A 24022-nucleotide genomic window follows, 5' to 3' on the forward strand; every position below is an offset into this window, starting at 1 on the left:
GAAGAGTTTCGCGTTACGGACCGGTGATCTCCTTCGGCCGTGATGAGCGATCCTTTTTTCTTAGTGATGATGAGTGGCTCCTCATTGAACGGAGTCACATTCTTGCGCTGTTGCTGCTGTCGGACTACGACCATGTCCCCTGGTGCCAGGTCGCTCTCTTTGGCTCTGCGCTTGCGGTCGGCCGCTTCCTTCATGTGTTCCTTCATGAGGGAGTCTCTTGCTCTCATTTCCGCGTCCTCTTCGTATTGTCCATCATGATCGGGTGCCTGCGGTAGTCGCGTTCTAATCATTCGTCCGAACATTACCTCTGATGGTGACTTCCCCGTGGTGCTGTGTGGGGTGTTCCTATAATCACGCATCAGTCGATACAGCATTTTTTCAACAGGTTCACCTGTGAGGCGTGCGATCTGAGTTGTGCGCTTGATGTTGCTCATGAATCTTTCCACCGTGCCATTCGCTTGAGGCCATAACGGTGTTACCTTGCGATGACGGAAACCCATGTATTCTGCGAATCTTTGAAAGTCTTGTCCCGTGAAAGGTGGTCCGTTGTCGGACTTTACAATTTTCGGTATGCCATATGTTGTGAACATTCGATCCAGTGCCGGGATGGTGTGATGTGCGGCGGTGGATGGGATGATCTGTAGGTCGGGATATCTAGAGTATTCGTCTATGGCTACCAGGATGTATTCACCTCCTTCCATGGGCCCAAAATGGTCGATGGCGATCTCTTCCCAAACTCCTTCTGGTAGTGTGGTCATTCTTAGTGGTTCCGGGACTGTGTGAGGCTTTACGATGGCGCAGGTGGGACAGTTAATTAATAGTTCTTCCACCGAGACGTCTAGTTGGGGAAACCATAGCTTTTGCCTCAGCATCCTTTTTGTGGACACAATTCCCCGGTGTCCTTCATGCGCTAGCTCTAGCACCTTCTGGCGTAAGCTTCGTGGTATTACTAACTTTGTCCCCTTTAGTAGTAGTCCTTCCTCTGATTTTGCAAGTTCTTCTTTTACGGCCAAAAGGCACGTAATGTCTTGTTTGGTTTCCTCATTCATTGTCTCTCGGATCTGTTTTGCATGTTTCCACCTTCCTGTTTCAAGGCACCTCAGGATGGTTTGTATTCCCTGGTCTGCGTTGGACTCTCTCGTTATTTGTTCTGTGTCGAGTCCTTGCGGGGTGCTGCTGTGGACGACATATCTGATGTATTGATCAGCAATAGATTGTTCGGGTTCGCTCTTTATTTTGGGGTGTCGAGAAAGAAAATCCGCGGGGTTTTGTTCTTTCCCTGGTCGGTGTATGATGGTGAATCGATAATCCTGCAGCCTGAGTGCCCATCGGGCTATCCTTGGTGGCATTTTGGCTTGTGGGTTGCCGTAGATGAAAGTGAGTGCCTGATGATCCGTCACCACTGTGAAAGGTTTTCCGTATAGGAACAGGTGAAAATGTTCGCAGGCCCAGACAACTGCCAGACCTTCCTTTTCTGCCTGAGAATAGGCTTGTTCGGTTTTTGATAGGCTTCGACTGGCGTAAGATACTATGTGTTTCCCGCCTCTGTCTTTATCGTCCAGTTGCGTGAGAATGGCACCCAGCCCAACTGGACTGGCGTCTACAACTAGTTCTGTTGTCTTCTTGGGGTCAAAGTACGCCAAGTATCGGTCATCTGAGATACGGTCCTTGATGGTCTGGAATGCTTCTTGGCATTTGGTTGCCACACAAACTCAGTGTTTAATTTGGTTAGAGCTCTCAGGGGTTCACTGATGGAAGCAAAGTCACATATGTATCTTGTGCAGTAGCTTGCGAGCCCCAGGAATGATCTGAGGTCTGATGTTGTTGTAGGCGGTTCAGCTTCACGGAGCGCACTGACTTTCTCGGGGTCTGGTGTCATGCCCTTTTCTGAAAATATGTGTCCGAAGAATCTGAGTGTCTTCTTGCGGAACTCACACTTTTCTTTGTTGAGTGTTAGTTGGGCTTCCTCTAAGGCCATGCAGACTCTCATCAATGTGTCGTCATGTTGTTCTTGAGTTTGACCAAACACCAGAATGTCATCGCTGTAGTTTAAGCAGTTGGGCACATGCTTGATGATATTGTGGATCTCTTCTTGAAAAATTTCGGCCGCTGAGGATACTCCGAAACTGAGTCGCTTGTAACGGAATAAACCTAGATGGGTGGCAAATGTTGTTATGTATCGCGAGTTTTTGCTGAGCTCCAGCTGGTGGTAGCCTTTGTTTAGGTCTAACTTCGAGAACGTTGTCGCCCCATTTAAGAGATGTACCATGTCCGTTATCTGGGGGGCTTGGTGTCGTTCTCTTAGAATGGCTTCATTCGGTCTCCTCATGTCTACGCATATCCTAATGTCTGGAGAGTCTCGCTTGGGTACTGGTACTATGGGAGAGACCCACGGTGTAGGGCCTTCCGCGGGCTCAATGATGTCGGCTTCTAGTAACTTAGTTAGTTCGTTTTCAACTTGCTGTTGAATGTTGATGGGGATGCCCCTATAATGCTGGGCTACTGGAGTGACGTGGGGGTCGATGTGAAGTTCAATTTGTTTTCCTTTTAGTTTTCCTAGGCCTTTGAATAGTGCCGGGAATATTTGATCGATGCTTGCTGTTGGGTCTAGATACTTGTGCACCATGAGGCGGTATAGTATGTGAATGAGCCCCATCTCTACGGCTGACCGATAGCTCAAGATGCATCCACTCTCGGTGGCGGCTTCTAGCACGTGCATGGGGATGCTTTTCTTATGCTCTTTGTACTGGCATGATGCCATGAAGAACCCTTTGCAGGCTAGGGGTGTCTTTGAGCCATAGGGATAGATGAGGGCTCTTGCTGGCTGTAGGCGAGGGGCGTTCGGTATGCTTTGGTATACCTCTTCGCTTATCACGTTCACGGTTGCTCCCGTATCTATTAGGAATTCTGCCGTTGTTTGGTTTATTCGTATTCTTAGCATCGGGCTGTGTTCTTTGGCCTTGTCATTTCCAAGAGCATATAGATATCCCTTCTTCCGTGGTGCTTCTTGTTGCATTTCCGGCCTGCGGGATCTCTCTTCTGAGGATGCGCTTGACACACTCTCTGATTGTGATTGTTCTATGAGGCATCTCACATATCTTCTGGGTCGTCTCCTCGCTTTTGGCTGAGTGGCTTTGCTCTCCCTCCATTCTCTCCTCTCTTGCCTTCTTTCCGGTTGGTCGTCGTGAGGACGGCGCCGCCCTTGTTCCTGGAAGTGGTGCGCTGCCCTATTGTAGCGGGAGGTTTGGTGTTGTTCTGGTTCCATCAAAGGCTTCCCGTTTCTGTTGGCGCCTCTCATTCTGCTGCGAAAAATCAGGCATACAGACTTGTAGTGGTCTTCGCCACCACATGCGGAGCACGTCTGTCCCATGGCCGGGCAGGTTCCTTCGTGTGGATACTCGTGGCCACACCTGTAGCAGAAAGGGTCTTGGTTGGTTCTTGCCATAGCCTCCAGCTTATGGATGCTTTCTTGCTTGCCGTGCGTGATCTTTATGTCGTCCAGGCCTTCCACTTGCACTGCAAGGGCAGCGTCAGATCTCGCTAGGCGCAGGATCTCTTCTAGACTCCTCGGCTGCTGTAGTAGTCTCTTCCGGAATTCCGCACTTTCGCACCCCACTATGATCTGTGACCTGAGGGCCTCCTCATTCGAGTAGTTGTTGAAGTCACAATGCTTCATTTTTGATCTCAGTCTCATGACAAATGCGTCTATGGACTCTCCTTTGTTTTGCTTGGTAGTGTGGAATATGTGCCTTTCGTAATCTACGTTTGTGTGGGGTGTGAAGTACTCTGTGAGCGATGTCTTTAGCTTGATGTATGAATCTATGGTGTCTTCCGGCATTTCCTCAAGGATATCTCGTACATTGGAGCCAACCGCATGATTTAAAAGATTTAGGCATACTTCAAAGTCTCTCAGCCATCTTCTCCACCTTGACCCCAGGGTGCTTGTCTCTGTGAGGTCAAAATTTGCTGGCAATTGGGCCAGAAGGCTGTCCGTCATTTTCCTGTGCGGGGACGCTGGGACGGAGGATCCCTCCTCATGTGCTGGTGTTACTGGGACTGTGAGTGATGCCCTGCGGGCTGGGGTCGCTGTGGCGGTAGGTGATTCCTCTCCGGAGCCACTCATGGGCTTGATCTGGGTTGACTAGTGTCTGCAAGTGCGGTGACGTCTGACTGCCACTATGTGGCGCTGTGTCCGAGGGGATTCACTCTCCTCGTGTCAAATCAGGTATGGGTGGCTACGTGGGGCCCTATGAGGCCTTGCAGATGTGCCTCTGGACTCACTGCCTGCACTGGGGTTATTGCTTACCCTTTTATGTAGTGCAGCGTGGGCACGATGTGTCTGGTGATCCTCTGCCGTTGGCGGGAGGCCAGAGCTCCTCAACCGCCCGGATGCGCGGTGCGGGGAGCCGCTGCTCCACCCGCGGCGCTGGATGCACGCCTGCCGGCGTTGGTGCCGTCGGCGGGAGAGAGACTTCTCTTTCCTACGCCCGGAATGTTGGCACACGGGGAGCTGCAGCTCCTGCTCCACCCGTGGGATGCGCGCTTGGGGCCTCTTCCGACGGTGGGAAGACTCACGCTCCGACCCTCTATCTTCGGCGGTCGGAGGGCGGAGGCGCCGCGGGCGCCGGTCGCTGCGACCTGAGGTGGCGGGCACAGCGGGGCGCGTGTCCGCCTCGTCGCCAGATGTTGTGTCCCTGCGTGGACCTCCTCACGCTCGCATGCGTCCCTCGGCCCCAAAGAAACAGGCTGACACAGGAGCTGGGGTGCAACACGTCCTACACTTTATTTCTCCAAACATAAACCGCCGCGCTGGGCGGTAACCCCTCCCTTTCCTGTTGCGTTGGGCGAAGCCCACTCAAACAACTAACAAACAAAGAGAGAGGACTGTTCCTCTCTTTAACTCTATGGTGGCGACACCACACCATTGTTATTTGTTCCCAAGACTGATGTGATTTAGTAAGAATTGATGACCATGTTTAGAAGAGAGGGGCAACAAGGCTTTAGCTCTTGACAGACGGCTCTATGTACTTATGTTGTGGTTGGCTAGAGAATCCCAAGGACTTGTTGATGCCCAAGGCAGACCTAGCGACAATTCCCATCCCACCAAGGCATCATAATATTAACTGTGGGTCTCCTCCATGCCAAGGTGTAATGTAAACCCATTATCCATGTTCTAAATGTAATACTGAACAGGACTTGGACTATGCTGCACGGGCAGGTCAGAGCCATCCTGAAATTCCTTCCTGGCCTCGAAAATAACCTCTGGTTTGCAGAGCTAGGCAATGGGCCGAGTTTGGCCATGCAGTATAGGCCATCTGTATACCCTGCAATCTGTATTCAGCACTAACACTATGCCTGACTGTAATATATTATGTAAGTATGTGTATTGAGATGTAATTATGTTAAAATGCCATTCACATGCCTCCTGTAACTAAGTCATGACATGTAACAGCCCCTCGATGCCTAGGGGCTGTTTGCGTGCTATATACATTTAAATAAATAAATAACATATCCTGTTGTCTTAGGAAGTCAAACAACTTGGTGGGTTAGGTGCTTGCTGTTGTGATTTGTGTTCAGCTTGAGGGTCACAGGTGCGATCCCTGGGGGACATTTTCTGAAATAAAACATATTTTTAAATTAAATTAAAGTGCATTGGTTAAACCTTGAACACTATACATCATTAATCACAATCAATACAATACAATAAGATAAAAACAGCAAATATATATCGAGCATAAGGATAACAATAAAAACAGCCAACCAGTAATATGATACGAGAAATGAAAGAGGGAGGGAAACTAGCACAGTGGTTTTCCAGCTAATTCAATTATTTTCATCACTTTCTACCACACATACAAGGTTGTTAAAATCAATTTCATATTAGTTCCTGAGCATATAGCTGTCCAGCTTTGTTCAGAGTATACATTATTAACTTTTGGTGTTATTAAACCTGTTAATTACACTTTTGCAAAATTGACTGTGAATGGATGTACTATATGATAAAACAAGTTATCATTATTGTATGGGATTTACAACCTGCCAATGCCAGACTATGGTGTGGGCCGCCCTAAAAATACCATACAACCTTAACTTCCTATTTTGTTAGTTGGAACTAAATTGTGTTTCCGAATGAAACCGATCTTGGAATGTTTTTCGAAGAGTGTAGCATTGTCTAAGCAGTGCCTCCAGAAATTGCATTATGACTGAGATGCAACTGACGGGCATTGCATATTGTGATGGATGCCTGGATGTCTCCCCCTACATCCTCACGGCCTTCATTACTTTCTTACACTTGGGGTGTAAAGCTTCTCGCACCCCACCACTACTCAAGAGCACCACAGACCATCTGGAATAACCAAGACTTTTTCAAGTCTGAATGTAATGGGGAGGGGACCTCAGGGGGGTGATGAAGAGCAGAGTTTGTAGGGAGTGGTATGCCAAATTCCTCACATGTTCCACTCTCTAGCTTGGGTAATAGCCTGGGCTTCTGATAAAACTAGGCATGCCCCTAAGAATATCTATAGGGGCTTCTAGATCTATAGGGAGAGTGTACATGTCCCACTGTATGCAAGTTCAACATGATCCCTAGTCCATCAACATGCCTTCTTTGTCCCTGGTTAGGAACTGCACTCTAACTCTGTCCTTGCATGTCTCCTTTTGCAGTGGAAGTAAAAGACTGGTCGGATCACTGTGAGCAATTCTTCTGGACGGACCCTCTTTCTCCTCCTCTGACGCCGTGGGCCCCCATAGGACCATCCACGATGAAGGCACATCTGGTCTTTCTTGTGCTGAAAGTCTCCCTGGCTCTTGCCATCATTCCAGGTATGTGGGTCCCGGATGCTCTTGTTTTATCTCGCTATGAAATTCTACAGGTGTTCCCCTAATATCGAACTGAAAACCTGTGCGTAGGTCCCATTGGAACATCCACCCATCTCCGCCCAATAACAGCTCTCTAAGCCTTCAGTGATCTTGTGTCCTGTTGCTGTGTTGCCCCGCCCACCTTCGTAGGCAATGCAGCCGTTACTGGTGCGCGAGGTGCAAATCTACATCTCCCAGAGGTACCACTGAATGTGCCGTCACACCTGGCCTGTTGAAAGCTTACAGAAAAAGAAATAAAAGAAATCTCCAATAGATCTTTTTTTGTTCATTGTTGAATAGTATAAGCGTTTACGCGTACCATTATTTTTTAAAATTTTTATGTTTTTTTTTTTTTACTGGGAATTAGCTGTGTACAAAGGGTTAGTTTCCCACTTCTCAAACAGGAACTCATTCCTTTTACTCACCGTTTTATGCAAGTATGTGCTGATGCGTTCATATATACACTTAAAATAATCTTTTGTTGTGAGGAGATTATTTACCCTATCGAAAATTTCAAAACTCACAAATTCCTCCAGTTGTAGTAGCAACACAATGCTAAGGTTGCAGTACAAAACCCTAACGGCCCGATTCATGGAAGTATTTTATAATGGCGCAGTCCCATAGGAAAACGTTCCATGAATCAGGCCCTAAAAGTCATCCCATTTTTCATTTAGGGTGTGTTTGCAAACAAATCTCACCCCGTCCCCCATTCACTGGTAATGTCCTCACACTAAGACAATTTGTGACTGGTTTTTAACACAGTGGTCGAATGTTTGATGGGCCGGAATACATAGTGAAGTCATCATTTGAACTCCGACAATGGGTAGTGAATTGTGGGTGGAATGGGCAGGCAAGTTAAGGTGCCTTGGTTGGCTGAATTTGCACATTTTGCCCTTTTGTAAGTTTAACACTGCACCCACGAGCAGCCCAACTATCTGAAATGGGATATTTCTCAGATGTTTAGCTTTCTCAGAGTAATCCCACGTTCCCTCGCCTACCTGCTGTTTTTCTTTGAATCGGATGGGTTTCATAATGATACAAACAGTTACAGTGGCAATGTGTCAGTGCCTCATTGGAGAAGTTGACAAAACATGGCCCATGGGCAATGTTCACCAAACGTTAATGGTAGTGACCTGTGTGTGCCAGGCGGCTCTACAAAGCATGATCCTTCCACACGCTGCCACCCACGTTGACTTGAGAAGCCTCCAAACAGGGGCTGGCTTTGTGTTCAGTCTGAAGCCAGCATCCATCCTGGAATGGACACGTTGAAGACACTTCAGGAATCGTCCTCTCTGATTTTTAACATCCGTCATCGGCATAAATGGTTTTACTCTCTACAAATACGCAGGTCACACTCCAATTCTTTTAAACAATTGGTGGTGTAGCCAGCCGTATAGTCCAACAAGGATATAGCTTTTTCTAGGATACTGTCGCAATGAACACCAGTTGGTAAATCCCATCAACACAGTGGTGATGTTTTGGGGGACAATGAATCATGCCCGACCAACAATCATTTGGCCTTTGAACATGAAAGAACCCGCATCCATGTACAGTCCCTGGATTTTTGATAGGCCAGAAATGGACCCTAGATCATAAGATGATGTGTGCCTTTTTCATTGCCATCACAGAGTCGTACCTTCAATGACTTCGTCTGTTCACACAGGGGTTGCTGTAAATTGCCTTTTCTCTTACTGGTTATGTTTTTTTACAGGATTTTTGAGGACCCCTCCCCCACTTCCACCCAAGGACCAAATACAGGAGATGTGGACTAGTGGATCAGACTGGCCTGCTCCTATTGGAGGCATGGTTAAGTCTAATTTGCATTTGGTTATACTCTTATGCAATGACACAGATGAGCAAAAAACAATCGAATGCTTCCATTTTGGTAGCACACATTTGTTTGTTTTTTAAACCATGGGCAGGTTACTCCTTTTTTACCTGCCCAAGACTGCTTCAAAGCACAAGAGAGAAAGCTGGATGAGAAAGGAAGGGGTACATGTCTGGGGCTTTAGTGCAGAGGGACATCTTCCATCACTTGTGCTGCTGTAAAGTCTTGCGGAAGCACATAAGAGCACAGGGTGGGGGCGCGAGCGAGAATTAAGACATTGGAGAAAAGGGGGGGCACGTTCTTTTTTGTTACCTGTAACACATTATAATCGGAAACGGTGCCATATGCTCCTACACACGTGATCTATTGTAACTTGGAATAAGAACAGCCCTTGCTGGATCCCAGTGGAAGGCAGGTTCTGCTTTTCATCAAGGTTCTCCAGGCCTTCGTCTATCTGGGTCTGGGTCGCTTTCCTGGTCTTCAAGTGTACTCACTGTATAAACTTCCCTCTGATTGTTTCTGTAAGCCTCAAAATGTGAACCTGCCACGAACCCTGGCCAGCGATAATTGATTCTTGGCGAGTTAGAAATGGTGTGCTGTGTGTGTCTGGAGAATTGATGGGGCGAGTTACTTTTCATGCTTGGCTAGTAAGTTGCCATTTTTAGCAGCACTTTACAACAGAATTATATGATAGGTTAAGTCATTTATAACGCGTCTCTACACAAGTGTTTCTAGGCGCGATAGAAGACGATAGACACCAGCGCTTGCTTGTTTGGTGTGCATTTCCTACTGGAGCGCGGGCACAGTTTTTCATCGGGCTGTGGCATACATTTGTCACAGTCTCTGGGTATGTGTGGTTTGCGACTCGGCTGTACCTATGGAAGTCGCATTCTAATTGTAATTGGTTATTTATAACGTGCTTAATACCCAGAGGTTTCTAAGCGTGGACCAAGGAATCTAACCTGTGTTGCTCCGCGTCGTCTTGCCCCTGAGCATTATGTCCAATATCAAGGGTGAGGCCTGCGGGCAGCATTATCTGCTCCACGACCCCGTTTTCTGACGCAAGACTTATCAGTGTCATTTCTCGACATTCATAAGGGTGCGGAAGTGACCTCACACATCGTGATTACCTCCTGAGATGGCAGGAAGTGATAGCAGATGAAATTGAAAGCGGAGGGTGTGGCACACAAGCTCGACATGCCTCCTCTTTTAGCTTAAGGTTTCAGCAGCACAGGGTTGGCCATAGGTGAGTCTTTGTGGCCTATAAATGATGACTGGCCTTCCACCTGTAAAGGATGACTGGCTTCCAATATGACACTAGTGATCGATGCCCTAAAGAGTGACCGCATTCCTTACCCCCACCTCACGCCACCAACTCCACAATCACAAAACAAGTGGGAGCCAATTAATTTATTTTATAATGTTTTTATTGGCATTTGGCATTTACGGTTATATTCCGGACCATTGCAATCATGGTTTATATCGATACATGAATTACATACCACTTATGCCTTATAAGTTATGGGTAGCATTAAACAGCGAACAGAACAAACAAGAGGAAAAAAGGGAAAAGAAACAAAAGAAGTAACAGTGATAACAGTGACTGTCCTTTGATCTCTGAGTTATTGTGGTCTTTGCTTATGGAGGTGAACCCCAGTCTCTATTCCGTTGGGCTCTGACTGGTCTTCGTGGTGCACGGGGGGGGGGGGGGGAGTATGTGCAGGATGGATGCAACAGTGCGTGGATTTGGCCATTGTGCCATTTGTGGGTGGTTGATTCAGGGGGGTTTATAGGTCGACGAGAAGATCATGTCTCTCAGAAGGGTCTTCCAGGCCTCAAGTGTGGTGCTCGAGTCTTCCCCCACCCCGATTACTTCCTTCCTCCCATGCTCTAGTTTCTGCTATCGTCCATCTTTCCATCTCCCTGATCCAAGGTTCGTACCTGGGGCCTGCTGAGGATTTCCAGGCCATTGCGATCGTTCTTTTTATCAGCACACATGCTATGTCCATTAGTTTCACCAAGTGCTTGATTTTGCTCAGCCTCGGGTAGGTGCCTAGGAGGCACTCTTTCGGTGTCCATTCATATATCTCCAGGCCAGCTTTCCTACAGGTCTGTTCAGCGGCGAACCATAGTTTCTGAGATTTAGGGCAGGTCCAAAACATGTGGATCATGTCAGCGTGGTCAGAGGGGCACCATGGGCATAGCGGGCTGACTCTGTCGTTGAAGGTGGATATTCTATGTGGGGACATGTAGGTCCTATAGAGGACATTGAGCTGTATTAGCCTGAATCTGGCGTTCCTAGATATCTCCTTCGGGTATGCTAGGGCTCTTGACCATTCTCCCTCCGTGATTTCGGTCCCCAAGTCGGATTCCCATTTCTCTTTCAAACGTGTACTTCTTGGGTTAGGCCTGTCATTTATTTGGGTGTATAGTCTTGATGTTGGTTTCCAACCGTCGCTAACTCTGTGCATCTCCTGGATCAGGGCGTGTGTTTCGGGCTCCTCGGGCCACACATTCCATTTCTTCTTGGCGATAAATTTCACCTTTTGGTACCATAGGTAGTGGCTCGGGGTGAGCCCGTCGTTTCCTTGTAGTGATTCAAAGTCTCTGAATTGCCCTTCGTCGAACATGTCTCCCCACGTGTAGACACCACAGTTCTCCAATCTCCTCATTGTTGATAGGTCATCGGGGACTTCACATACGTCAGCTAGAATGGGAATCTCGGGTGAGTATGGGTGCTGCAGTCCCAGCATAGATCTAACCTTTTTCCACACTTGTCGACCCACCTGCACTATTATGGGCGGGTCAGGAGGCCCTATTTTGTTGTTCCATATTAGTTCTTTAGGATGCAGGGGTGAGGTCAGTTGGCAGAGAAGGTTCGTCTCGGCCGAGGGCTCATCACTCAGCCATTTGGCGACATGTGTTAGTTGTGCCGCCAAATAATATCTTTGGAAGTCGGGTAGCTGGATTCCTCCAGTGGAGTAGGGAAGTGTGAGGATGTTCAGTGTAATCCTGTGCCTGGTTCGTCCCCAAAGAAAATCTCTGATCAGGGATTCTAGCTTCCTGAAGAAGGATGGGGGAATGTAGAATGTTATATTGGTGAAGTAATAGAGGAATCTAGGTAAAATTATCATTTTAGATATTGCAGCTCTGCCCATCACTGATAGCGGTAGTTTTGACCAAAATTTGACGGATCTCCGTACCCCCGATAATGCGGCTTCAGTGTTGCATTCGTGAGTGGAGATTGGTGTGTGCTTGATGGTGATGCCCAGGTAGCGGAAGGACTCAGCTTGCCACTGAATCCCAATCTCGGGTAGCTCTTCTGTGCTCTTTCTCCTGAGGCCAGCCAGAGGGAAGGCGGATGATTTCTGTCGACTGAACTTTATGCCTGAGTATTTCGAAAAGTTATCTAAGATGTCTAGAGCTATCAGGGCATTCATCTGGGGGTCACGAAGGTATAAAAGAACATCGTCTGCATACAGGGAAATGATGTTATCTGTACCACCAATACTTATGCCCGCATCGAACAGCTGTTTCCTGAAATAAATTGCCACTGGTTCCAGACCTAGAATATATAGCATTGGCGAGAGCGGGCAACCCTGTCTGGTCCCCCTCTGAATAGCCCAGGCCCCCGACACCAAGCCCCCTGTCATAACTCTTGCCACTGGGTTATTATAAAGTACCTTGACCCATCGGATGAAGTATTCACCCATTCCAAACTCTCTCAGGGTTTCGATTAGCCACTCCCAGTAGATCGAGTCAAAGGCCTTAATGGCATCGAGCGAGAGTACCGCCAGGTCTTCTTTGCATTCCTCTGTCTGTGCCATTATGTGCTGGAGCCTTCTCAGGTTGGCTGTAGTGTTGCGTCCGGGGACAAAGCCGCATTGGTCCACATGTACCAGGGAACCTATCACCTTTGAGAGCCTCTTAGCCAGTATGGTCGTAAGAATTTTGCTATCATAGTTTAGGAGCGCAAGTTTTCAGGTGGTTTGCCTGGCTTGAGCATCGGCACTATGAGGGTTTCTCTCATGGTGCCTGGTAGCGTGCCTGTCTCGAATGCCTCCGCATAGACTTCATGTAGTATGGGAGAGAGGATCTCTTCGTATGCCTTGTAAAACTCGGGGGTAAGGCCATCGGTTCCAGGGGTCTTGCTTGTGGAGAGGGATCTAATCGCCTCGGTGATGTCTTCGATCGTGATGACCTCTCCCAGCATATTTCTTTGCTCCCGGTTCAGTTATGTCTGCCTCGGGTATATGGTCACTGTGAGCATACAGTTCCGCATAGAAGTCAGTGAAGACCTCATTTATTGCTTGTTGTGTTTTGTGGATTGTGCCATTACCGTCTCTGATCTCTGTGAGGGCCTGCTTCGGATGTTCCTTCCGGCACAGCCAGGCTAGTATCCTGCCTGGTTTATCCGCCTCTTTATGAGCTTTCATGGTGCGAGTAGAGAAGTCAAACTTCGAGAGCCTTTCCCATGCTGTTCTGCATTCCTCCCTGATCTCCCTCAGCTTGCTCTCTGTCTCAATTGTGGGAGGGGAATTGTTTTCGAGGTGCTTGATCTTTTCCTCCTCAGCCTCTAGTTCCCTTCTCAATTGCTTCCTGATTCCACCCGCCTCAGCAATCACCTCTCCCCTTGTCACCACCTTCATTGCTTCCCAGAGAGTGCTCCATTTTTCCACTGATCCCTTATTGATCTCTATATACTCCTCTAGTTTCTCGGCCAGGTGGTCCTTGAATGCAGGGTCAGTTAATGTCTCCACTGGCATACGCCACGTTGGGATAGGAGGTGGGGGGGTCGCAGGCAGAATTGTACTATTAGTGGGGAGTGATCCGAAATTGATCTGCCTAGATACTCTGCGGACTCGACCTGAGGGGTCAGCTCGTCATTTATAAAGAGGTAGTCTATCCTGGTGTGCAGGTTGTGGGGGGCCGAGTAGAATGAATATGATCTGTCAGTGGGGTGAAGGTCTCGCCAGGTGTCAACCAAGTGCAGGTCCTCAATTGTTCTGTGGAGGGCCAGAGCAGAGAGGTTATTGTTTGATCGTGGTGTGGTGGATCTATCCATTTCCACATTAATGATGCAATTGAAGTCGCCTCCCCACAGCAGGTTGTGGTCCCTGTGGAGCATGAGTTTAGCGCACAGCTTCTTGAGGTAAGAGGGTATGCCATGCTGGGGGAAGTACGAGTTCACTATGCATATAAGGGTGCCCTCCAGCATGCCCCACACCAGCAAGTACCTGCCTTCGTTATCCTGCTCCACCCCCAGCTGTTGAAATGGTGTGTCTGGGCTCACCCATGTGTACACTCCTCTTGCGTACTTCGAGTATGATGATCCGTTGCCTTGGCCCCCCCAGTAATTTGATAACTTATCTGCAGAGTCGGCAGAGAGGTGTGTTTCTTGTAGGAGTGCGACTGATATCTTCTTCCTCTTTAGGTAAGAGTGTATTCGATTTCTCCGGAGGTAGGACCCCATCCCCCTGACGTTCCATGTGATTACCCTAAGTTTTGGTGCCATTGTTTGGTTGCATTAATTGTCGAGGAGGGGTTTACGACCTCTTTGGGGCTTGTTCGCTTGTTATTGTGAGCCATGGTCTGTTCTCGTTGAGTGGAGTGATTAGCTCCAGTGGTTAGTTTTGGGTTCGGTTCCATTTGGTCAAAGGTCCTCAGAGTCAGGGCAGTCAGAACGGTAATAACTTGTGTGGAACAATTAAAACTGGTGCACCCAGCGACTGACACAAAGGTGGAGTGCTCAGGTGCTCCCGCGCTGCCTGTCCCAATCCGGGTGTCTGGCGCGAGTAGGTGTGTGCTGGCAACTGGCCTGCACTGGTCTTTCGTGGGGTTGAGATCCGTGTCCATGCGTGGGAAATCGGGCGAGCCCCGCAGTCTTTTAGCTTCTCACATTGTAGTTTTGCTTCTTGAGATTGGAGTTTCTTGACCTCTCAGGCATTTGTGGAAGGGTGCAAGCACCTGTGTCGGGACGTGTGGCCCTCATCCTTGGGTACCTATGTTAAGTTTCCCGTGTGGGGATTCAACAGGAATCTCAGCCAGGTTATTGTGTTCCATCCACATGTTAGCCGCGGCTGGTGTCTCGAGAAATATTGCTTTTCCTTTATAAATTACCTTCAACCTGGAGAGATATAGCAGCATATATTTTAGGTTTCATTTCCTCAGCCTGGCCTTAACTGGGACAAAGGAGTTCCTCGCTCTCTGGACTGCCTGAGTATAATCGGGGTATATCGTGATTCTTGAGTTGCCTCGTTCTATCTCTCCTCCCTCCCTTGAAAACTTCAGGATCACCTCCCGGTCTCGGAAATTGAGGACCTTCGCTATGATGGGGCGAGGGTAGGAGCCTGGGGGTGGTTTCTTCTGGAGCGATCTGTGTGCTCTCTCTATGGCGAAGCCCTGTGAGAGGTTTGCCACCCCGATCTCTTGTTGGATTAAGGATTCCACGAAGGTCGTCGGGTCAGCAGTCTCTGTCCCCTCCGGTACGCCCAGTATCCTAATGTTGCTGCGTCTAGCGCGGCCCTCCGCTTCCTCGGACCTCGCCTCCAGCAGGGTTACCTTATGTTTAAGTTCTGCGAGTTCTGATTTCATGGCTGCCGATTCGGTTGCCATGTCCTCTTGAGAGGACTCCACAATGGTGACACGTTCAGTTAGGTTGCGAGCGTCTTGCCTTACCAGCTGGATGTCGGCTTTTACTTCACCTATCTTCGTGTCTATAAATGATTTTAGGGCCTCAATCGCCCCTAGCAGCTGACTGTGTCTGGTGTCCGGGCTATCTCGTGCTGCTGGGTCATCTGTTGTAGTCTGGGCGGTGGGGTGAGATTTCGCTGTGACAAAAGGATCTAGGGTGGCATTTTTGGCTTTGTTTCTTGCTGCTGCCATGGTGGGTTGTCTCGGTTCTGATTGGGAGCGCAGGGGATTCCTGTCGGGGCAGGCGGCCTCTCTCCTCTTTTCTGGCTTGATTTCGGCGGGACGTAGAGGTGCAGGGATATTAGGCTCTGTGTGGTTCGGGATCTGGGCGCACAGCGGATGTGAGCACCCTGCCTTTAGTAGGACAGGAGAGGTCCGGGTCGTTCAGGGTGACATCGTTGCCTGGTGTAGTGTGGTTGGCTGGGGGGGGATGCAGGAGTCGGGAGTTCAGTGGGAGCGCCGCAGCGTGGGCCCCCGGCGCTGCTTGGGGCGAGCAGGCAAGGTCCCACAACCCCGTGAGAAAGCCGCCAGGCCCAGTCCGCTGGGAATGGCCCAACCCGGGAAGGTCTCACCTGTGAGCGTTGTAGTTCAAGTGGATCTAGAGCCAGCCTCCGGTCCAGGTCGAAGTGTGCAGGTCTGCGCTGGCGGGGGGAATCCGCTCTCCGGAGAGTAGGAAGTCCGTCCTGGGCGCCCCGGGTCAGGGATGCAGTAGGTGGCCCAGAAAGTCCAGTAGTCCCGACTCGGTGATCCTCCCCCAGTCGCACTCCGGCTTCGTTGGCGCGGGCACCAGCACCAAGCGCCCCGCCACGGTCCGTGGTCGATGTATCGATGGATCGATGGGGTCCTGTAGCGGCCTGCACCCCGGGGCAGTAGGGGGCAATGGTAGAGGCGTCTGGGGGGCTGGGATCAGGCCCCTTCAGGGTGTACGCTCCCTGTCCTGCTCCGGGGTCGTTCCGGGATCGTCAGATCGACACGGCCGCCATCTTGGGAGTCTCTCATGGGGGACAGGGGGAGCCCGACCGGAGCGTCCCAGCGGGCCCCGGACCTCTGTTTTTTGTCGGGGCAAAAAGTCGGGTGCAGCCAATCGCCTGATTTACGGCTGCACCAAAGGCTGGGCGCCGCAGGGAAGCCACAACGCCTGAATCGGGAAGCGACTGCGCGACTCAGCCAGCTCCCGTGCACCTCTCTCAGGGGGCAGGGGGAGGCCGGGCCGAAGCGTCGGAGAAGTTCCCTGATCTCCGATTTCTGTCGGAACAAGTCGTAGGGTGCAGCTAATCGCCTGATGTACAGCTGCACCGAAGGATGGGTTGTTTTGTTGTGTTTTCGGTACCCAGAACAGGATCGGACTGCGCGGCTCGGCCGGAGCTCACGGGAACCGCGTCCTCACACCATGGATATCAGGCCACGCCCCCCTGGGAGCCAATTAAGGTATCTTAAACAGTGTGCTAGATTGATCGTCAGTCTGGCAGAGGCGAAATTTGGCGACCCGGAAGAAGTATTTTACATCAGAATTTTCTCAGCTGCATAATGGAGCAAATTGGGTTTGCATCATTTTCGTTAGTTATGCAGTACAAGAAAACACACTTAAGCAAAGATGCAACATTTTAGAGAAAGGACTACTTTTAACGGAATTGTACCAAAATGTCGCCCTCAGAATTACGACGGCCGAAAATACCGACTTTTTTTTTTAGACCCCCACATACACCACATATATGACATATATATGTAGGAGGGGTATAGAATATAATATGGGAGGGCTGCGCATATATATGTGGTGTAAAGGTTTTTTTTTTAAAAAAGTCGGCATTTTCGTTCGTCGCAATAATCACATAGATCCCTTTTAACCCGAATCCGTTCGATCTATTCCTTTTTTTTTTTTTTAAAGCTGCAAAGTCCCGCTGTAATGTTTCTGCAAACGCAACTTTTTAGGCAAAGTCAATCTGCTGCATCCCTTATAAAAAGGGGAAAAGTTGAAAACATTTGTTTTCGCCCCTTATTTGTATTGGCTCGCAACTTGTTTCCTTAATGATCAAATTATGCAAAAAAAAAGAGCCCTTGCACTATTGCAACACGTTTTCAGTGACCACCGTTCTCCATAACACACATTCTTGCACACAAGGTGGAAGAGAAAAATGACCCGTGGCGCCTTTGCCCTGCAGCGAGTCTGTATTTGCCTCATTGATTTTCCAGCGGTGAGTGACGCTGGTTGTGGAGTTCACTTTCAGCACTGGTCCGAATTTGGCACTGAATGCAAAATCCAGGTCAAAAAGGTACAACAGCAGATTTTGAAAGACCGTCATCACCCGCAACTACATTGTGCAATCAAATACTTCCACACAGTGCAAGAAACCGACAGTAAAACACACATGTATGAAAGTGAGGCAATCTTTAAATGCTGTCCATGAAACATTTTAAAACTCCAGGAATCCTTTTGAAAAGTGTGCACCACTACTAACCGTGAGCTTACTACAGCTTCCACACTACAGTACAGAGCCTTTGGGTAAATGGCACATAGTCAAGCTTTCAAAGTGACTTGTGACGCAGAAATCACATTGTAACATCGTCTGAAATAAGAGAAAATGAGGTGTAAACTCAACTTGTAAATCACAATTCCACAAAGGTGTCCGCTTAGCCCTCTCTCGGAACCACTATGCTATGTTGTGTAGTAGGTCCGACGGAGGAGGCGGACACAGAGGCAGAGTTAAATGACACTTTATTGAAAAAAGTAAAGAAAACCTTCTCTAATCCCTACCACTACGATGGATCCCTATGTTACCAAACAATAAATGGATGCTCGTCGGGATGTCTCACAACTTCACCGGCTGGGAGAGTCGGCGTCTGTACTCTGGTAACTCTCGGCCTCGGTGGTGGTGGCGATTCCTGCCTCAGTGGGCTTTTGCTGGGTGGGGGTTTCTGCCTTCAAAGCTACAGCAACCGCACTGCCTCTGGTCTCCACACATCGCTGTGTTTTTTTTCTGCGATTCTGCTCTTGCTCTGTATGGCTGGCGCTACTCTCTGGTGCTCCTCCGTGCCTTCGAACAATTGGTAATCCTTTGTACTTTCGAACAAGTGGATGCACACAGAGCCCGCTCGACGTTACATTGTATCCCTGCTGAGTCGGTCACTTGCTGGGCTCAAATCCACTGCTTTCCACTGGGACTAGACTCGAACCGCTGGAAAGTCACTTGCCAACTAAGAACAGGAGTTGCACCGCGACTGGACCCAACTCGCCCCTCCAACTGCCACTTCACGAAACTGCACATCGGAGCAACAGGATCACCAGACATCCACCGGCTGTCGGCTTAAACTACTGCAGCATTACTCTTTCACCCTTCCCAGCGGTTATAACCCAACTCGACTTGGCCCCAAAGAGAACCTGGTTAGCGCCCGACCTTCACCACTGAAAGCTGCCTCCGAGCTGCACAAAGCTACCACCTTTAAACCTGCTCTACGCCTGTGTACTGCTTTGGCCCACATGATCCACTGTGCCAGAAATTAGCTTGATTCATACGCACCACTGCTCAAAGCTGGATTCGACACCGTCAACCCACCAAAGACTCAAAACAAGGTACTGTCGACCAACAACTGCCCTCTTGGTCCATTTCGACCCTAGAAACTAGTTAGGGCACTTTGCACCTTTTTTCACAGAGGCACCTATCCTTTTTTGTGGTTAATTTGCCTATCACTTCTGTGTTCCTACTCTGAGTGCTACTTTCTTCCATCTTCTCTGTTCTTTCTACAGTGGTGGGTTTTGTACAGTGTTTTCTAGATGGTTCTATTGCAGATGGTGTGTTTGATTACGGTGCATATATTTTTATATAACCTTCATTGGACATTCGCTTTATTTTGGACTGTTTTACTGTGTTGCGGTCACTATTGGATCACATTCTCACCCCTCTTAAGAGCACAGCCTTCCCTCGGCCCATGTTGCCACAAAAGGCAGAGGAGGTATATCTCTTAGCTCTGCCTGTTTTACCATTATGGTGTGTTGGCTCTTGGTTTGTAGACGTGTGAGGGCTTAGTGGGCATTTTTGCCCCGCCCCATATGTGTACTTCTGCAGAACAGAATTCAATTAATCACAGTACTAATCAAATTCAAGCAGGCATTTAGAGAGGGGATAAGCATTGGGGCTCTCAACTGCCACCATTTCCCTCTAGGGTAGGACTGGCTCTGGTGTTCATACTGGTAGTCCTCCTGCCCAGGCAGAGAGGGGTTCCTATCTCTTTGTGATCAGGTCCGATTACTTACTGTGCTAAACATCCCCTTCCAAGAGTATAGCCTTCCCTTGTCCTGCCCTACCCTTAGAGGTGAACTAGGTGTACTATTATGTTGTGCCTTGGTTACCTTTTATTATTGGGATCACTGTTGGTATTGTGGTAGTGTGGGGTAGAGTAGGCAACTAGGTCACTAACGATCCCTGAACTTGTGCAAGTTTCTCCCACATAGCTTGGGAGAAAAAAGCAATTGCCTCCTATTGTAAAGTCAAGGTGATTGAAATAACACCAAGGAGGCTTCAAATAAGAGTGCAGTTTAGATGTATTATGATCAGCAAGATCTGACTGCAGCCAACCCCTCAGGGTTCACTATAACTTCATTCCAGAATTCCCTCTCTCAAACTGTAACAATTCCAACAGACTGGGAATGTGAAGTGGTAACTATGTACAATGTAAACACTGATAGCTATTTACAATACAAACCCATAAGGAAGCACTGGTTTAATAAACAAGATTCAGTGTAGCAGGAAATAACATTACAACACACCTCCTTTCTTTAGTAATATATATTTTGTTAATGCACACCACCAGCCACAAACTCACTTAAACCTAGCCACCCTTTCTTTGTTCCACACCTCATTGCCATACACTTACAGCATTACAATCATCTTTTTCCACCACCTTCTCAGTGGAAAATCTCACCTTACACTTCCTTCCTTTCCTTGGTAACAACACTTTCACTTTGTCACCTTTCTCATACCTGGTAGACAGACACCCTCGCTTCTCATCATACCTTTCCTTTGCCACTTCTGCACACATGACAATGCGGTCTGTTATCCTCTCAGAATTTATGCTCACCAGCCTCGACCTTCCAAGCCACGCAGGCTTTAAAAAGATGTTAGGCTTCTGACCTCTAAAAAGCTCAACGGGCATCACTGCCGCCATTCCATGTTGGTTGACCCTATACTGCAACAAGACTTCCGTCCAGTTTTCATCATTGGCAACAGCTTTTCTCACCCCATCTATGATGGTCCTATTGAACCTCTCGATACACCCGTTAGGCTGCAGGTAGTACAAATAGGTCCTTTTATGCTCTATACCCAAAGAATTGAGTCATGTCTCAAACTCTGAGGATGTGAACTGCGGACCCATTATCACTAAGCATCTTGGAAGGAAAACCCTCCTGCAAAAACACACTCTTGAAAAACCTGATCACATTAGCCGTGGTGATTTCTCTCATAACCCTTACATCAGGCCATTTACACAACAAATCGACAGCCACAATAATATAGCTATTCCTTAATTTAGGCATGTTCAGGGGCCCTAACAAGTCTATAGCTCTGACCGCCCACAGGACCTGCGGTACACCTGGTGCGACCATGGGAGACACTCTCGTCTTCAATACCTTGTCACTATCCGTACAACTATCCGTACAAATTCCAGAGTCTCAAACTTGTCCTTCAATGTCAATATCCATTTGTGACCACCAAAAGTCTGCTCCTATAACCAACTTGGTCCTCTATTCCCATGTGGCCTTTATGACCCAGCTCTATCACCGCTATTGTGCCATCTAGTACAAGTAATCGCTCACCTCTGGAAACCAACTCTCTGCGTACACACAGTTCAACCTTGATGTGCTCAAACTTCTTTATATTGGGAGCACAGACTCCCCTTAACTCCTCACCATTACAGTGCCACCTCTCCCTAACGAGACGCTTAACCTGCTGATATACTTAGTCTCCCTCATACGACTCAGACCACTTGTCTTCTGCCAAACCCCCTTCAACATTTGAAATGTACTTGATACAGTCATCCTGCTCCTCATGACTGCCAGATTCTTCAACCGCAACTGCATTACATGACAGCCCATCAGCTTCACATTCTTTATACCCTCTACATGTTCAACCTGAAAATTCAAACCTTGAACTCTCGTCACCCACTTCACAAGGCGACTGGATACACCATCGAAGCCCTCCTTGTTGAAGATGTTCACCTGAGGCTTGTGGTCAGTTCTCAAAGTGAATGGCCTGCCGTAAAGATAGACTTTCAATTTCATAATGACCCAGAGCATGGCCAACACCTCCTGCACAATATCTCTCTACATCTTTATGCATCCTAGACGCAAACAACACTGTGCTCTTGTTCCCTGCAGCATCCTCCTGGGTTAGAACAGCCCTAAGGCACAATTCACTAGCATCCGTGTATACAACAATAGTCCTGAGGTCCCCTCTGAAACCAAAGACTGCTGGTTCTCCCAACAGGTGGTCTTTGATAGACAAACTCCTCACAATTCAAAGACGATTCAAAGTTGACTCCCTTTCTCGTAAGCTTCCTAAGATTATACGTGCAACTGGACAAGCCTTTACCAAACTTTGCATAGTATTAAAAAAGCTGAAGAAACAACGACACCTCCTCCATCTTGTTTTTCAGGGTAGACCTCTCTATAATGGCTTTGCCCACACTGGCCTTGGACTTGATGCCCGCTCCTGACAGACTGTAGCCAAGATATTCAATCTCACCCTGTCAAACAACATTTCTCCAACGTCTATGTCAGACCTGACTCGCCCAACTTCTCTAAGACTAAGCAAAGCCTACGACCATGCTACTCCACATCACTCCCCCAGTTAAAGATGCCATCCTGATAGCACTTGACTCCGGAAAGATCACCTAGTAGAGTGTGCATAACACTTTGAAAAACGCTCACCGCAGACTGATGTACACATTTAAACATACCAACATGAATAATGAATGCAGTCCTGTCTAGCAAATCAGTGTGCAAAGGGATCTGAGCATATGATGATTTCAAGTCAAGAAGAGAAAATACTACAGCACCAGACAAACCTGAGATTAGTATATCGATTTTGGGCAAAGGAAACCTTTCAGCAATAACAGTGTTGTTCAATTCCCTCAGATTGATGCACAATCTCACTTCTCCATTGACCTTCCTTGCCACTACAATGGGGCTCACCCGTTCGGACGCCTCTATTGGCTCGATCACACCTTCTCCTATCATCCAGTCCAGCTTAATCTCTACTTCCTTCCTCAGTGCGAGGGGCGCAGTCCTCAATTTCGCCACTACAGGAACTGCATCTAGCCGCAGTTTGATCAGGGGATGCCAGGGGTCGTAATTTCAACCCTTGGAAACGTCTGTGCTACCCTTGTCTCTGCAACCCCTGGTCTGTCTGACTTCAAAAAGTAATTATTTCCATTACAGTTTTAATTTCTTTTTGAAGTTATACTGACTTCAAAAAGAACCCTCTCTCCCTACCCCCTGACCCACACAGGACATGGAAGTCTCGGTCTCCCCTGCTCTGCGCATGAACGAAACCAGAGCTGGTTCCTTGCATGCATGGTGCATGGGAGATAAGCCTGCCTGCAGAGTAGTTGCTCATTGGAGCAGCAATGGATTTGGAAAAGGCAAGAAAGGGTTTTTTTTTGTAAATGTGTTTGCGTGCCTGCATGAAAGGGCGTGTCTGTATGCATATGTATGGGTGGCTGGGAGTGTTGGTGAATGGTGGATGGGTGCAGTATAAATGAGCATGTGAATGGTGTGCTTGTGTGTGATTACGTACCTGTAATCTGCATTACTTCTAGTCCTACTCTTCTTCATCCCAGTACTTGCCTATGAAGCACCTTGTCTCATACAGAAGTGCTGGGACTAGGAAGTAGAAGGCAGAGATAATGCTGGGCTAAGGGTCTGAGTTTGGGGTTAGAGGGATAGGGGACATGTCAGGAGGGTGGGCCAGGTGGTGGGTGCGCTATCAAGTTATGGGCATCTGTGATAAAAACAGGCATGATATGTGTTATTAGTGTCCAGACTCGCATTTTGGTACAGCGAGTCTAGTCCTTTCTTAATGTGCATAACATTTGTATAGGGCATCTATGATAAAGTAAGAATGATAAGTGTTTATTATCTGTCTAGACTGGCCTTTGAGTGCAACCTTTCCTTACTGTGGCCTTGTATATTTTTCTGAGCAGCTATGTTAAAGTAAGCATGCTAAGTGTTATAACATGGTTAGATTGGCGGATTGGTGCTGCCAGTCTAGGTATGTCTTACCGTGGCATGGCATTTTTTACAGTGCATCATCAAGGCTACAGCAAACATAAGTGTTATTACGTGCCTGGCCTACATTGTGCAGCCAGTTTGACATGCTTTCTTATGATGGCATTGCATTTTTAATTGTAAAGCAGTAAGATAACTCAGAGGGTTGAGCGCTCACTGCGGAAATCTGTGTGTGATCTGCAGGTCGCAGGTTTAAATCCTGGCAAGGCCAACTTAGCCTTTAATTCTTCAGATAAATGAGTACCAACTTTGGTTGGGATGATAATTGTATATAAATATGATCTGTGTATAGCACTTTGGCGAAAGCGCTATATAAATAACAAATCATTAAAGCATTAATGCATCTGTGCACTGTAAGTGGCTAG

The 24022-nt window shown here is 48.1% G+C and overlaps 1 protein-coding gene across 4 annotated transcripts in view; it reads left to right on the top strand.

Moving 5' to 3' along the window:
• Nucleotides 1-24022, top strand: part of LOC138472257 (alkaline phosphatase, tissue-nonspecific isozyme-like) — a 472404-nt gene that overhangs the window by 134114 nt on the left and 314268 nt on the right. For all 4 annotated transcript variants that reach the window (XM_069610359.1, XM_069610357.1, XM_069610360.1 and 1 more), the window contains exon 2: nucleotides 6664-6822. In XM_069610359.1, coding sequence (XP_069466460.1) covers nucleotides 6762-6822 — 61 coding nt within the window. In that variant the 5' untranslated portion in view covers nucleotides 6664-6761. The remainder of the gene's footprint in view (nucleotides 1-6663; nucleotides 6823-24022) is intronic.

The sequence above is a fragment of the Ambystoma mexicanum genome, chromosome 8, assembly GCF_040938575.1.
Source record: "Ambystoma mexicanum isolate Mex_15411 chromosome 8, UKY_AmexF1_1, whole genome shotgun sequence".
Lineage (NCBI taxonomy): Eukaryota > Metazoa > Chordata > Amphibia > Caudata > Ambystomatidae > Ambystoma > Ambystoma mexicanum.